The 15,390-nt window shown below is 45.5% G+C and overlaps 3 protein-coding genes across 8 annotated transcripts in view; 2 read left to right on the top strand and 1 right to left on the bottom strand.

The window, feature by feature from the left end:
* Nucleotides 1–248: 248 nt before the first annotated feature.
* On the bottom strand, nt 249–10,243 carry mindy1 (MINDY lysine 48 deubiquitinase 1). Of its 4 annotated transcripts, none has more exons than XM_069681928.1 (12): nt 10,222–10,243; nt 6,596–7,441; nt 5,587–5,838; nt 5,275–5,468; nt 5,049–5,106; nt 4,764–4,828; nt 3,838–3,996; nt 3,586–3,688; nt 3,302–3,444; nt 3,020–3,214; nt 2,768–2,941; nt 249–2,466 (listed from the first exon to the last, which is right to left on the bottom strand). In XM_069681928.1, exons 2-12 carry the CDS (start codon nt 6,945–6,947, stop codon nt 2,395–2,397), a joined length of 1,767 nt encoding a protein of 588 aa, XP_069538029.1. In that variant the 5' UTR covers nt 6,948–7,441; nt 10,222–10,243; the 3' UTR covers nt 249–2,394. The 4 variants fall into 4 exon arrangements, with proteins under 4 accessions (XP_069538029.1, XP_069538028.1, XP_069538031.1 ...); XM_069681927.1 differs by lacking the exon at nt 10,222–10,243 and adding an exon at nt 9,259–9,341; XM_069681930.1 differs by lacking the exon at nt 10,222–10,243 and adding an exon at nt 9,259–9,341 and having other exon boundaries at nt 5,275–5,450.
* A 1,086-nt stretch (nt 10,244–11,329) lies between these two features.
* LOC138609311 (gastrula zinc finger protein XlCGF57.1-like) lies at nt 11,330–13,705 on the top strand. Its single transcript, XM_069681952.1, has 2 exons — nt 11,330–11,510; nt 11,971–13,705. The coding sequence occupies exons 1-2, from the start codon at nt 11,423–11,425 to the stop codon at nt 12,981–12,983; spliced, it is 1,101 nt and encodes a 366-aa protein (XP_069538053.1). The 5' UTR covers nt 11,330–11,422; the 3' UTR covers nt 12,984–13,705.
* Nucleotides 13,706–14,856: 1,151 nt separating this feature from the next.
* LOC138609301 (BCL2/adenovirus E1B 19 kDa protein-interacting protein 2-like) overlaps nt 14,857–15,390 on the top strand; it is a 7,366-nt gene continuing 6,832 nt past the window's right edge. For 2 of the 3 annotated variants that reach the window (XM_069681941.1, XM_069681939.1), the window contains exon 1: nt 15,013–15,040. The gene's annotated coding sequence lies outside the window, so the exon portion shown is untranslated. Of the gene's footprint in view, nt 15,041–15,390 lie in introns of all 3 variants that reach the window. The other variant, XM_069681940.1, reaches the window with a different exon arrangement.

Genomic DNA, 15,390 nt, shown 5'->3' with positions numbered 1-15,390 from the left:
AGATAAACTCTTCAGACTTATAAACTATAAATAAAGACTTTATGTATTATGACATGCAAAGTTCTGTTGATAGTGAAGTTTTTTAATCATGTCTAAATTTTTAATTAATACATTTATTTACTTTTTTTTTTTTAGTTTGACTTCCGTACAAAAGCCTGACCTTCTTAAACTCCTGCAGGACGTTTAAGGTCACGTCTACATAAGAAAGAAAGAAAGAAAGAAAAAAGTCGACTCAGGAGGAAGTTTGATTTGGTTTTTACTGACAATTTGACATCATGACAAATTAAATACAAAGCTTGAACAGAGAGCGTGGCAGCGGCCCGACGGTCGGACTGAAGCTCAGCTGTCGGCACAAAAACCCAAGAACAAAACTTTTCTAAACACCGGACGACAACAGGAAGTACCGGCGGCCCCCCCGAACACCCAGAGAGGCTTGATGGGAAAGTTTTAAGTGCTGAATGTTCGTCACAAGTCTCCAAAAGAACATCTGATTAGAGAAAACACTTTAATAACTCAGATTAAGACGTTAGCTTTTCATCGTGGCTTTGGATCAGTGAGGACGCTGCGCTCCTGAATCCTCCGCTCAGGTTTGAAGACAAAATCCTTAAAATCATCAGGTCCAAACATTTAATTCAACATCTGATTATCAGCAGAGCTCAGACGTGTTTTCAGCCCACAACGTGCTCGCAGTTTGTTTTCAAAGTCCAAACAGCACCAGAGAGATGAAGTTATGAAGACTTTTACTGCTCGAGTGTGTCCCCCAAAAAAAGACTCAACACGTACGGAAGCCCGTTAACGCCAAGAAAAGAAACTAGATGAAACGTTAAGATAGAAAAATTAAAGTGCTCATGATGAATCACAAATATGAGACAAAGTGAAAATGTACTTAAACGTCATAATTTCAAGATATTACTTCTTTAATTTTACACGAGCCATATCAAGTTGTTACTAAAAAAAGGATTAATCAGACATTAGGTACATTTTTAGTTTCCAAGACGATTACAAGATAAAGAGTGTGACTGTTTAGAAGTTTATATCATGAATACACTAAATATCATAATTGTGACTTTACTCAGAATCTTTTATTAATGACTTGAATCTGTCATATGAATCTGAAAGTCACTATTTACTTCTGTAAAATATTCAGCAAGTTATTTGATTAAGGATTAAACCACAAGATTTAAGTAGGAATGATTTTGACCTCTGACCTTTTTCTGATTTACTTGATTTGTTTTGAAATATATTTTCTATTCAGTCATATTATCTATAGTTATTTTCCTGGCAGGTTTGGGCTTCCATACAATGAGAGCTTTTTTTAGGGATAAATGAAGAAAATAAGCTCTTATGATGAAGATATAGGTTCTTGAATTTAATATTAAATGTTGAATTATTTAGATTCAGTAGATTTAGTTACTTTGGATTATCAGCCAGAAGCTAACGTAGCCTCAAACCTTCCACTGTTCCCGTGGATTAATTCATTAATTTAAATTAACGTTAAAATAGATTAAAGTGAGTTTTGTGTCACATGATTACACGTTAAAAACCTTCCAGTGAGACGTGAACAGTTATTGTTTGAATATTTAATCATGTCAGAGCTTATTTTCTGCAGTCATTCAAACCTTCTAGAGAAACTAAAATCAGAAGACATCTGATGGGACTTCTGTATCGACTCCTTCTGGACCTGGATTCTGTGAACTCTCCTGGTTTGAAGTTTAGTACATGATTATTGTTGGACAGGATCGTTTTCACCAGAGGTCAGGTGACATTTATTAACGTGTTAACAGCAGGTGCAGGAGCTCAATCTTTATTTAATGCAGGACATGTTTGTTTCCAGAGTCACGTGACCTCACACAGACGTTAACATCACTCCGGTCACTTTAACACACTTTCCACCAGTTTCCCTTCATCATGAATGGAACCACCAACACACAGATTTATTACAGGTCAATAAATCACTTTGTAATGCTTCACAGATCATTTATTAACAAGAATTAGGAGCAACATTTGGCTGCTGTTTTACTCGTCAGGTAGAAATCCCTCCATGTTTATGGTTGAAGCATAAGTTCTATATTTATTGACCAGAAATAAATGAATCAGTTAAAACATATAAACTGTGTAAAAAGTGGAATCAGACGATGTTTCTGTGTGTTCCACCGGACTCAACAGGAAGTAACAAATTTACAAACTCTCCAAAAGCCTGGAATCACGCCTGAAAACAAACCGTTTAACAAAGCACTGGGGTTTGGCATCGAGCTGAGAGTGTGTGTGTGTGTGTGTGTGTGTGTGTGTGTGTGTGTGAGTGTGAGTGTGTGTGTGTGTGTGTGTGTTCCCCGCAGCAGACAGGCTTGACTCGGGGAGTTTGGTGGTTGGTAAGAGATGATGAAGATGCAGAGTCTATAAGAGGACACAGTCTGAGTCCTTGTCTCTTCTCCTGGCTCCGCCCTGCTGTGACCCTTGACCTCTGACCTGGAAACACAATGACATCATCCTCATCACCATAACCACACAGGTAAAGGTTCAGTCTGTATCTGATCTGTGCAGCTGAATGATTATTCAATTAAAGCAGCTTCAGGTTGATCAAGGTGCTAACTGGAGTTTAGCTCACTTCAGCTCCCCTCCTGAGCCAACAATGCTAACATTAGCTTAGCACAAAACAAACCACCACCAACAACACAGAGTCCACGTTTTATCCAGAGCAGCCTGACTGGACCGACAGGATTGTCCATCATCAGCAGGAACAGGGCCGCAGTGTCTCCTGTGTGTATACCTGTTGTGCTGCCTGCAGTGATCCCTGTTGCTGCTGTTGCTGCTGTTGTTGTTGCTGGAGTTGCTGCTGTTGCTGGTATTCTTCCTGTTGGAGCTGTCGGGCCAACTCCAGGTCACTGAGGGGCCCCGGGGCCCCGCCCTGCTGCTGCTGCAGAGACACGGCCACCAGGTAGTCCTGACAGGAAACACATCGTCACTCACCGACTCATGAACAGACCGATCCTCTCGGTCAGCAACACCTGGACACACTCACCTGGTCGATCTGTCTCTGCTGCTCCTGGGCGGTGGGTGGCAGAGCGGCGGGGGGCGGAGCTCTCTGAGGAGGATGACACAGCCTGAAGTCTGAGTCACAGAAGTTTCCGTCTCCTTCCACGTTATGAAGAGACTCCCAGACCAGCCCCTCCTCCTGCAGGAAGCCCTGATCCGTCACCAGCAGGTACAGGTGACCCTGAGGGAGGACAAACCTTTATTAACAACAGGTACAGGTGACCCTGAGTGTGTGTGTGTGTGTGTGTGTGTGTGTGTGTGGCTCCACCTTGTGTTTGATCATGGTACTGAAGTGGTTGTTCCTGAAGAACACAGAGATCTCTCCCTCTTTGGCCGTCGTGTTGAGCTCACACAGGCCGTGATACGACAGCTGGGTCGCCGTCGACTCCAGGAACTGCTCCGCCACCAGACCTGGAGGGTTAACACACACACACACACACACACACACACACACACACACACACACACACACACACACAATCACAGAGAGCTTAATAAATACCGTAGGCTTGTGTTAAAGTGTGTTTGTGTGTGTTAATGTGTGTGTGATACCTTCACTGACTCGGCTGCTGTCTGCAGAGTGTTTGTAGTCGATGATTTTCTCCACCAGCTGGTTGTAACTCAGTTTCCCCACAGAAGCCACCATCTCTGGACTCTACACACACACATACACACACACACACATACATACACACACACACACACACACACACACACACACACACACACACACACACACTGTAGTCTGTAGTTTTGTTCATTACCACCTGTCTAAGTTATACTCAGCACACACACATGGTGTACCTGTGGGTCGACCAGCCAGCCGTGGTACAGCGGGATGTCCAGCAGGTCGAACACGATGCACTCAGGTGTGTACTCGAAGTCGGTCACACCTGTGAAACGCACGTTAACATCCAGACCTGTGGAGAGCTTAGGGAGCACCGCCATGGCATCACTCATGTTCTGACACACACACACACACACACACACACACACACACACACACACACACACAAAGAACAGTTTTCATGTTTGCCTGCAGACGAGACATTTCAGATTTCTGGTCTGAAATTTATTTTGAAATATTTGTGTGTGTGTGTGTGTGTGTGTCTGTGTGTGTGTCTGTGTGTGTGTGTGTGTGTCTGTGTGTGTGAGTGTGTGTGTGAGTGTGTCTGTGTGTGTGTGAGTGTGTGTGTGTGTGTGTGTGTGTGTCTGTGTGTGTGTGTGTGTGTCTGTGTGTGTGAGTGTGTGTGTGAGTGTGTGTGTGTGTGTCTGTGTGTGAGTGTGTGTGTGTGTGTGTGTGTGTGTCTGTGTGTGTGAGTGTGTGTGTGAGTGTGTCTGTGTGTGTGTGAGTGTGTGTGTGAGTGTGTGTGAGTGTGTGTGTGTGTGTGTGTGTGTGTGTGTCTGTGTGTGTGTGTGTGTGTCTGTGTGTGTGAGTGTGTGTGTGAGTGTGTCTGTGTGTGTGTGAGTGTGTGTGTGAGTGTGTGTGAGTGTGTGTGTGTGTGTGTGTGTGTCTGTGTGTGTGTGAGTGTGTGTGTGTGTGTCTGTGTGTGTGAGTGTGTGTGTGCGTGTGTGTGTCTGTGTGTGTGTGTGAGTGTGTGTGAGTGTGTGTGTGTCTGTGTGTGTGTGTGTGTGTCTGTGTGTGTGAGTGTGTGTGTGTGTGTGTCTGTGTGTGTGTGTGTGTGTGTGTGTGTGTGTGTGTGTGTGTGTGTGTGAGTGTGTGTGTGTACCTGCTGGAAGTTGAGCTCCATCCCGTCAGTCTTCTCTCGGGGTGTAACAGACAACACACACTCCCCTACACAACAAAACACACACGTCACGTCTCGGCTCACAGCTGTGTCATATTAAAGTCTTTTTTCTGACTGTGGAAGAAGCAGAAGAAGAAGAGCTGTGACCTGTTACCTGACGGTCACACCTACAACCCATCAGTGTCGACATCTTCCTCAACAAACAACAGAGCAACTGACAGGTGATCTCAGCAGCTGATTGGCCGACAGGTGTGTGTGTGATCTTACCCAGGTGAGCCATCAGGTCCTCTGTCGTGACGACTTCAGTCTGAGCCGGGAGCTTCGCCTGGAGAGAGCACACAAAGAGCAAACAGTGTGAGGATTACAGAGATGAGATGTCCGGTTGGTTCTGACTGTGGGAGAAGAAAAGCACACACATCACACAGTAGAGATACTCCCACACAGGTAAACGTTTATTAGTTACACCTGTATATGTCATGTGATGGTGTTTTACCTTCCAGCGCAGAAACAGCGTGTTCATGATGGCCAGCAGGGGGCAGGGTCCGTTCTCACTCTGCGTGATGATGGGGGTCTTCTTCTCCTTCCAGGTGATCCACTTCACCAGGTAATACGCCGGCATGGACGGCCCGGCCTCGGACACAGCAGCAGCAGGAGCAGCTGCAGCGCCCTCTGTGGGCAGGAGGGCAACTACAGTCAGACAGAGACACAGAACAGGAAGTGAGTAGACCATGTAAACAGACTGTATACAGGTAATCACTATTGCTCCTTCCTCTCCGCGTTTCTTCTTGTGTGTCATGAGTCTCACCAGCCGCCTCCATCGCCTCCTCGTCCTTCAGACTGGGGACCTCCGTGGACGGAGAGCGGCCCTCCACCCCGAGAGCCGAGTAGGACGAGGAGCAGCCGTCCTCCACATCCAGGGAGTTTCCTGCAGCCGTGACCCCTTCGGACAGTTCCAGGCTGGGGATGGAGAAGGAGGCAGAGTCTGTGGACTCCCGCTGGTCATCTGAGCCGCCTGCTGTCGCCACAGAGGAGCTCTCCTCCAGGTCCAGATCCAGACCTGAAGACACCAAACACCAGGTAATAACCCTTCTTTAACACATGAACAAGGAGGAACAACAAGGAACAACTTCTAATCTGCCTCTTCTCACACTTTGTCCCTGCTGGCCCACAGCCAATCACAGCCCAGAACAATGGCTGATTGAAGGCGTCTCCTGACTGGCTGCCTGTTTCTCTGCTTCACACAAACAGTCTCCACTTCCTGCATGTTAACCAGCTGAAAGCAGTGACACAGCAAACACTCACTCTCTGGATCCCGTCTCATTTAAACTTTCATCACATCAGCTGCTCTGTGAACGTGTCTCTATTTAAAGGATCTTTATGTGGTGTGTGCCGACCCGGGGGCAGCGCTCATTAAAGATAAATACACAGAAATAATGTGTCGTCTTCCTGACGCTCCGTGTTTGTAGCTCATGGAGAGACATCAGGATTCATATGGTCTGTTTCATAACCAGATAAAAACTCCTCACAGGAGCTTTACAGTGAGACTCTGGCAGAACAGCGCCCCCTGTGGACACAAGCAGCAAGCGTTCACTTCTTTTTTACCCTCATTTATGTTTTAACAGAAATAAAACAGCAGCACAAGTAGAAACGTGTTTAAAGGTCTGTAACTCAATGTTACAACTATATGTATCGACACAAACACAAGCAGCCATCGAGACAGGGGGGAACGAAGTCAGGGAGTGGCACGAGTCCAGGGGAACAACAGAGTGATCTTCAGGTGAACACTTGCTCCTGTACCTGCTCTGACCTCTCACCTGTCTCTGCTCCTCCTTCAGCCTTGATGTGTCTCAGTAGCACTGACAGAGATTCTTCTTCTGTGGTGAGTGCGGTCACTGTCCCGTTTCCAGATGACAGTGAGGATGACGTCTCCGGCGGCGTGGGCGTGGCCTCCTCCTCCTCTTCCTCCTGGACTTTAGGAGGGAGAGGACTGTCGGCGGCCCCGTTGCTGCTCAGGACCTCGGCTTTGACGTCGAGCCCTGGCCTCTCTGTCCTCATGGTTACGATCAGGTCTTTGGAGACGCTTTCTGCAGGGAGAGGCGTTTCCTGTTTGCTGTGATCGATCAGCTGACCAGGTGCTGCAGACGGCTCCGAGCTGGACTCCGCCATGATTGGCCGATCAGTCTACGATTAATAAACAAAACTTCTACAGCGACTCCTCCTTCACAAAAATAACAAGAGTAGAAAAATGATTCAACAATCAGAGGCCTTCATGGGAAAGTGGAGCCTCAGTTTCAGGAGATGACGAACTTCTAAACGTTGATCTCAGATGACGGACAGGCAACAGAGGAAGGAAGCAGCTGAGGCCCCAACATGGCCGCCTCAGGAACCTCAATGACTGCTCGTCTTTTAAGTAGACACGCTTTTATCCTCCTGTCTGCTGAGAGTCTCACAAAACAAACACACCTTTCTATCTGACACTGAACACCACGTAGTTTCTGGCACGAGTTGAGTTCTTTGTCATTGATGGATATTTCTATAAAATGAACTTGAAGGCAGCTAATCTTCTTCTTCTCCTGCCGACAGGACGTACAGGAGTGACAGGGACGGAGGAGCTTCTCTGCGGAGCGTCGTCTGAACAGACCACTGACTTCCTGTCAGACCTGAGGAGACACAAACAAGAAGGATTTATCATTAAAGATGGCGGCAGGAGAACACAAACCTGTCTGTCTTTCTAATCAATGTAATATTTACTGGATCAATCTGCTGATTTCAGGAATCATGTTATTGTCAAAAAGTCACTCAGAGCGGACAGATGAAGTTAAGAAATGTCTGAGCACAAGAGGTGACCTAAAAACACTGGGTCCTACATTTCCCATAAGGCAACATGATATCTTTCATCAGAGCCTGGTAAACAGCCACCTCCAGTTTGTTGCACAGACTTAGTGTTGGCATCATTGTCATCTTGGCTGATGACATCATTTCACATCATCAGGCCACAGATGACATCATACAGGCAGGCTTTTAGAGGACTAACCAGGAGCAGTTAACATCTTCCTGTGTAAAACCTGTGAAGTGACAGTTTATGTAAAGATGGATCAAATTTAGTGACATCATCATAAATATATTAATCTGAACTAACAAAAGAAAAAAGAAAACTCCTGCCGGCAGATTAACAGACCAGGGTTTAACCCTGACTTTTGTAGGTTAAAGGGCAGAGGGCGTTTTTACATCACATCTAAAAAGTGTGACTTTTGTGTCGGCGGTTATCTATTGACTCAACTGATCATAAAGCAGGCGGCTCTGTCCCACCTCCCCGGATAAAAGGATTCAGATATAGATTTCAGACATTCAAATAAAAAAGACAGTTTGCTCAAACGGTGGGATATTAATAAACTGCTATGACAGAATCAATTAATTCAAAGTAGTGCAGCTGTCTTCCTCAGCGTCAGATGAGACGACTGGAAAGAGACGCGGTGAACTTAAGTTTAGAGAGGAAGGTGTTTGGTTGCTAACTGCTTTGAAGTGCCCCTGCAGGACAGCAGATCAGGCTCACATGTTATACTGTTGTCAGTGTCAGCTTTACTATCTTACATACATCTGGACTGACTGCTGGGACGTCCTCTGAGCTCACACTGATGTCGTCAGGGGACCGTGCCACACCTTCTCTCTGCACTTACACACAGCTGGAGGACTGTCTGTGTGCAGGTGCAGAGTAATAAGGTGTGTAATGTGTTAGTCAGTCAGACCATGTGAGGAGTGCTTCAGTAAACACACAGCGTCTGAACACAGTCATTAGTCAGCCAAACAAGTGCTTAAGTTTCCCATAATGCTCTTCAGTCTGATATCACAGCACAGGAGGAGCTCAGCGTCACTCTGACTAACAGACCAGAGGAAGAGTCAGAGCTACACTCAGATAATGAGTGAATGTTATCCTTAAATAATAGAAATACACCCTGAATTTAAAAACATAACAGAAACTACACAAACACCAAACGTGAGATACTAGCAGCTAAATGTATCACCGTGATTTATACCTTTTTTTTTTGTTTTTCTTTTCCTTTTCGTCTATCACCTGACGCTTTAACAATATTGTCTCTACAACATGTATGTCAAAAAGCATGATGAATAAAACTGTATTAAAGATATTTCTCGGTGAAAACTTGACACTGTACCTATGTGTACTTCATGCTGGCAGCATTAGCTTGAGTCCTTCACAGCAACATTAGCATCGGCAGAAACCTGACAGAAACACTGAAACATGCTGGCTGCTGTCGGCTCAGCATTAAGCAGCTTTCTGCTGTGGCACAACAACTCCCTGAGCTAGCAAACCTCGGCTAGCGCTGCGAGCTAACTTAGCCAAGTTAGCTGTTGTTCCACAAAGAGACCAACTCCGCTGCGGGAGTCGGTACCCGAGATACTTCACTGCCCTCTTCCATCACACCAGGACAAACAGTCGGTTTAAAAATAAACAGCTTACCGACACCGGGTCCGGGTCTGTAATCTGTGCTACCGCTGGCTGCTGAACGAGCATGCTAGCTGTTTACATTCCTCTCCGCCAGGCACATAGGAGAACCACAGACCACGCCCACGACAGGGCACAAACAAAATCCAGACGACGTCATATCCGGTCAACTTTTAAAGTCAGTTAGCAATTAGCATACCAAGCTAGCCCTTAACTTTTACTTGTAGAAAACATAATTCACAGAGTTAGAATGACATATGGTTCCATTACGGGAACATTACATATGATTCAAGCAAACAAACCAATAAAAGAAATAGAGCTGACAAGGTTGTAAATAGGATGTTACTTTCTACGTTTGCTTCGAAAAAGTTAGCTAACACACGGCTAGCCTAGCCCTGCTATGTTCGATAAAGACCAAGCAAAACTTCCTTAAATATCTGGCAATTTTAGACAAGTTTGTTCCCAGAACACACAACCAGATGTCTTATTTTTTTAAGCTTGTTGTGTGAACCTGATCAATTCGGTATACGTGTGATGACCAAGCAGTACGTATTTGACATAAAAATCCAAGTTTTTATAACGTATAGTAGGGTACAGTTTGGCTAGCCGTTACCCAATAAGTTACCAGCTACCTTGCCTAACGGGACACAACTGAGCGACTTATTTTGTTCCAATAATGGGCTGAATTGAAATATCAAATAAATCGTTAAAGAACAGTACAGTGTTCGGCCACGATGTACTGGAGCATACTCAAAATCCAGGCAAAAGGAATGAGTAATAATTTAAATGGAGTTTGGCGTTTGTACAAGACAGGCATATCAGGTGCATCACCTTACTTAACTTAAACTTTGCGTTTTATTCATCGACACATCTCCGCTTCCTCTCGAAAACGTATAGCTTTAATATACTGTATACGACCAGCCAAAAATACACATCTGCTCAGAAATATAGCTTGAAGTGTTTGAAAGAAACTTTTACCTTTCGCTGCACCTTCGACAACATCGCGTGTGTTTGATTTGTTCTACGAGTAAACTTTGAGGGGGTGGGGTGCGCTCAGTCCTACCGTTAAAATCGGCTAAACTTTTAAAATCTTCACTAAATGGCTAAATCATGTTGTTAAAGGTAACTCTGTGATGTTAAGAATCTGGTTTGGGGTGTTATAAACTGAGAGTTTGTTTCTGAATATAGTCCATTCCCCGCTCACCTGGGACAGGCAGTATCATAAAACACATGATCATTTTCTGTGACATAAAGAACACTCTGTAGGGAGCGACAGTGAACTAGATATTACAGAGGACAATGACTGATGCTGAGTGTTATTGAAAATAAAATTATATTTATTTTTGCTCCTATTTAGTTTAATGTTTTTCTTTAAACTCCAAGCAGACTGTAAACCTCTGAAAAGTTGTAACAACAGAATGACATCAGGAGATAATGACAAGAGTCCTGAAACCAGTGGCATGTTATTGGGACCAACAGGGACACAATTAGGTTTGTTTTCTACATTCAGACAGTAGGTAAGAAAGCACAGTATTTACATTTAATTAATTCGTTATTTGTGGTCATGGCTCACAATTAGAAAAACTATATATGCAGAAACAATACAGAGAAACAAAACAGATCAGCTTAACAGTAATTAAATTATATATCAATGTCATTTGACCCAGAAATTTAGATAAGAGAAAGGGTCCTTTCTGTTTATACATCAGGACTGTTTGGTTGGTGTTTAACCGTGTTTAATGTGTAACTTAAAGTGCGTACGCAGTCAGACTCTCGCTGGTAATATAGACCTTGAAATAACAGCGTATATGGTGTCAGACCCTGCAGAGGTGTGAGCTATTTGTGTGATTTATTTGCGTTTTTATTTGAGTTTAGTTGAAACTGTTCAGAGTCACATAGAGACATTTATAGATGGTCATGGTTTCATTTGAAATATAGTGAAATTGTACACTAAACCGAAACGTTCGTTACTGTTTTTACATATTTTCTTTATTTTGAAGGTCTTAACAGGAAGTTGTGTTTTTAACCGCGGTTTGATTATTAGCATGTTGCCATGTTAGCAGTCATCTAGCGGTAGACGGTCAGACCGTACGTTGCTCACGGTGTTTCTGTCTCTAACCATCTGACCGGAGATCCGCGAGGTTCTAGAGAAAACTGGAGAAACATTCGGCGGGAAAACATGAAGCAGGAACAAGATGGCGAACGGAGAGAAACACCTGAAAGAGAAGCTGCTGCCGTAGGAGGAGGAGAGGAGGACAGCCCCTCAGGTGTGTTAACTGCTGCCGATAATCAACAGTACAACACATCACATTACTTTTAGCGTCATGACAACAGTTAAAACCATTTACCAGATAACAAGTACCGCACTTCATTTGAGGTACTTTACTTAAATAAGGTTCTGTATAACCAATTTATAGGCTACTACTTTATACTTATAACTAGATTACAACTTTCCAATAATATGACTTGTATCAGTAGTAACTTATGGCTGTCAATGATAAATAAAAAATCATAATCATTGTAATTATGTCTTATATATTAATAAACCCTTTAAATAGGAAGCAGGCCAAAATGTTTATTGTATAAAAGGTAAAACTTTTTTTCTAAAAGTGCGAAGTTTGCAGTTTTAAATGTGTTAATAAAAGCAGAGCGAGAGAGCATGTGTTCCTGTGTCTGCGAGGTAAAGAATTACCTTTGGATTAAAGTATTTTTGTTGTTTCCACTTAGAGATGAAGACAGCTGATTACCCAGAATGCCATGGGGGCGCAGCCTCTGAGCAGCTGCTCAGTGAGGAAGAAGAGGAGGATTTTAAAGTGGAGGTTAAAGTGGAGGAGGAGGAACTGGAGGTGTGTGATGAAGCCTGCAGTCCTTATCAGAGCAACAGCACAGTGCCAATAAACACGTCTTCATCCCTGAGAAGCGGAGGAAGAGGAGCAGGCGGCGAGCTGAAGGACGTTAAAGTGAAGAAGGAGCACCGGTGTGATGAGTGTCTGAAGAGCTTTGACCGGCCGTGTCGTCTGAAGGTCCATCAGAGGACGCACACAGGCGAGCGGCCGTTCCAGTGCTCCGACTGTGACAAACGTTTTCAGAGTAAATCCATCCTGTCGTCTCACCTGAAGACGCACGGCGGCGAGCGCCCCTACTGCTGCCATGAGTGCGGGAAGAGTTTCCTGCTGAGACAGGCGCTGGTGGATCACACGAGGACGCACACGGGCGAGAGGCCCTTTAGCTGTCAGCTCTGCAGCCTGAGCTTCTTTGCTAGGAGCCACCTGCAGCGCCACCTGCTGACCCACACAGGTGAGCGTCGCCATCAGTGCGTGGAGTGTGGGAAGTGCTACAAGAGGAGGGAGCACCTCAGCAGCCACATGCGCGTGCACAGCGGCGAGCGTCCATTCAGCTGCAGGGACTGTGGACGCAGCTTCAGCGAGCAAGGACGCCTGCGGCTGCACCTGCGCACACACACGGGGGACAGTAAACGCCACGCCTGCACGCTCTGTGGCCTGCGTCTGGTGTCAGCCAATCATCTGCAGAGACACATGCAGACGCACGGCGGCGAGCGGCCCCACCGCTGCCCCGACTGCAGCAAACGCTTCAGCAGGAAGGACAAGATGAGGGAGCACATGAGGATCCACACCGGAGAGAAACCGTACCAGTGCTCCCAGTGCTCGCTGCGCTTCAGGTGGAGGGCAGCACTCAACGCTCACATCCACACACACACCGCGGGGGACGACGGGCTCTGATTGGACAACAGGGAGGATCTTTATCTAAACTCTAATCTGCATGTTATTGGACGTCAGACAGGTGATATACAGGCCTGTGAAGAATCTAAAGTCCAACACACAGCGACACCTTTCAGATGCAGAAGAAGAAGCAGTGGAGGCACACACGCTGGTTTGTGTCTGTTTGTGTTCAAAGACGACGTCTGAACGCGGGGAGGACGTGCGACGGGAGCCTGAAAGCTTCGAACACAATGACCTGATTTTCATTCACACAATGATTCAGCAGAAACAGACTCATCAGCTGCAGCAACAGGAAGTACAGGGACTTCAGGTAGTGAACTGACTGTTTGGGAGCTAACATGGCTAATGTGCTAACAGTCTCCTCTCCACTGTCGTCACTGTCCTTCAGCATCTCTCCTTCTCAGCTGTTTGTATTATGTTACCTGCATACAATACTCTGTCACTTCTCTCTTTACAGCCACACCAAGTAGCCATTACTTACCCCCTCCATAAGGCCCACGACATGCAGTGCATTATGGGATTGTTATCAGAATATCTTCTGTTCCACTGAAAGATTCCTGCTGATGGTTTGTTACAGTACTGAGGCAGGACACAGCTGCTGTCTGTCGCCCTCTGCTGGTTGGAAACATTAAACTGTTCCTCACATTTCAAACAGGAAGTTGATGATCAGTGCAGGTCTCTGTCAGTGAATCTGTGTGTTAATAAAACATCAGGATGTGGATGTGATCAGCTGACATGTTGTTCTTCATGTTTCACAGCTCAGCTCCAACAAAAGAACTCCTCTCCTGATGTATTCCCTCAGTAAACATGTTCCTCATGAGTTTATGGTCTCAGTCTCTAGTTTCAAGTCTTCCTCAACACAGCATGATGTTCATTTAGTCACTGATGCTCCCATTGAGAGTCACACAGACCAGAGGGGAGGGTTCAGGGCGGGTCTACCTGTGATTGACAGGTCGCTACCATGGAGACCGGAAAATGTTCAGAGTTCAGTTGTACCTGAAGACTCTCTGAGGAGTCCATTGTTTCAGTGAGAACGTTTAGTTTGAAGCCTGTTTTTAACCATTCAGCATTCCTGTTTATGCAGTCAGTGAATTATGTAGGCTATGTACATTGCTAACCTAGCTAGTGCTAGCATTAGCTTATTACTGAGTGTGTGTGCTAACCCTGCTCCGCCCTCTCGTCCAAATATGGTCACTTCTGGCTCCGAAAAGATGGCGACAGCAAAATGCTTCAAAACAATCAGACCACTGAGTGATGTCACGGCGGCTGCGTCCACTCCTTATATACAGTCTATGGATAAACATCAGCATGTTAGCATGTAGCTCTTAGCCTTGTTCATCTTGACAAACTGGACTCCTCCCCCAAGAAACAAGCCGTGTGAGTTAAGTATTTGGTGTTGACCTGTAGTGGTCGGAGTATTTATTACCAGAGCAGAGGAGAGAGTGGGCTGGGTCAGAGGCAAACTCTGACCTCTCCTCATGTTAACCACCTGTTTGTCCTGTTACCTGTCCTGGGGTTAGGGTTAACCCTAACCCTAACCCTCCAGCAGAAGTCTATGTCCTCATTGATAATCGATCTACTCTGTCGTTTAGGGAAGAAGACATGTTAAGCTAATCCGAGAGCATTGAACAACAACATCCAGACATGCTAACCCTGAAATACTCTTTGAATCCACAGACACAGGAGGAAATAATAAGTCATTACTTGTGCAATCAGCCCTGCACACTCACCTGTCTGCTCGCTGCAGGTAGGGGCATGCTCGCTGCAGGTCCCACCCCTGCGTGTACAGTCATGGTAACAGGGCCGGGCCCTCTGCAGATACACACCACACCTCTGCTGCCCTGTGTGCTGAGAGCACACAGAGAGAGAGAGACACAGGTGAGGTGTTAGAGTCCGCTTGTTAACTCATAAAAAGTAACTGTGATGTCATCAGGTGAGTGTCAGGGTGTTTGTCCTGAACCTGTCTCACCTGCTTCAACCGTCTCACCTGCTTCAACTGTCTCACCTGGCTGCTGCCGAGCGAGTTTCCTGTCGACTGCGTGAAGAGCAGACCTGCTGTGAGTCTCTGTTTTCTTTATGTTGTCGTTTAATAACAGTCTGTCTCCGCTCCGTCCGTCCCTGCTGTAAGATCGGAGCTCTGTAATGGCCCGCTGCAGTCACACAGTCGACTTCAGGCTCACATGAACACCTTTATTTACTTTGCTCTGTTTTTCCACCAGCACTCATGTAAGAAGGGAAAGTCACCAAACTGAAACGCTGCAGAGAAAACGTTTGGCTTTAAACAGGAAGTTCTAAATGAAGAATTAGCTTCATTCAAATGATCGTATGTTGTATTTAACTTCATCATGCAGGAAGTACTGTGACCGGGCAGTCGCAGTACTTCAGTGTAAAAACACGTCTGCAGGTA

This window comes from Semicossyphus pulcher, unplaced genomic scaffold, assembly GCF_022749685.1.
Source record: "Semicossyphus pulcher isolate SPU_LCO1_2020_fin unplaced genomic scaffold, fSemPul1.0.p SCAF_5, whole genome shotgun sequence".
NCBI classification, from domain to species: domain Eukaryota; kingdom Metazoa; phylum Chordata; class Actinopteri; order Labriformes; family Labridae; genus Semicossyphus; species Semicossyphus pulcher.
This window is presented reverse-complemented; position numbering and strand designations above follow the sequence as displayed.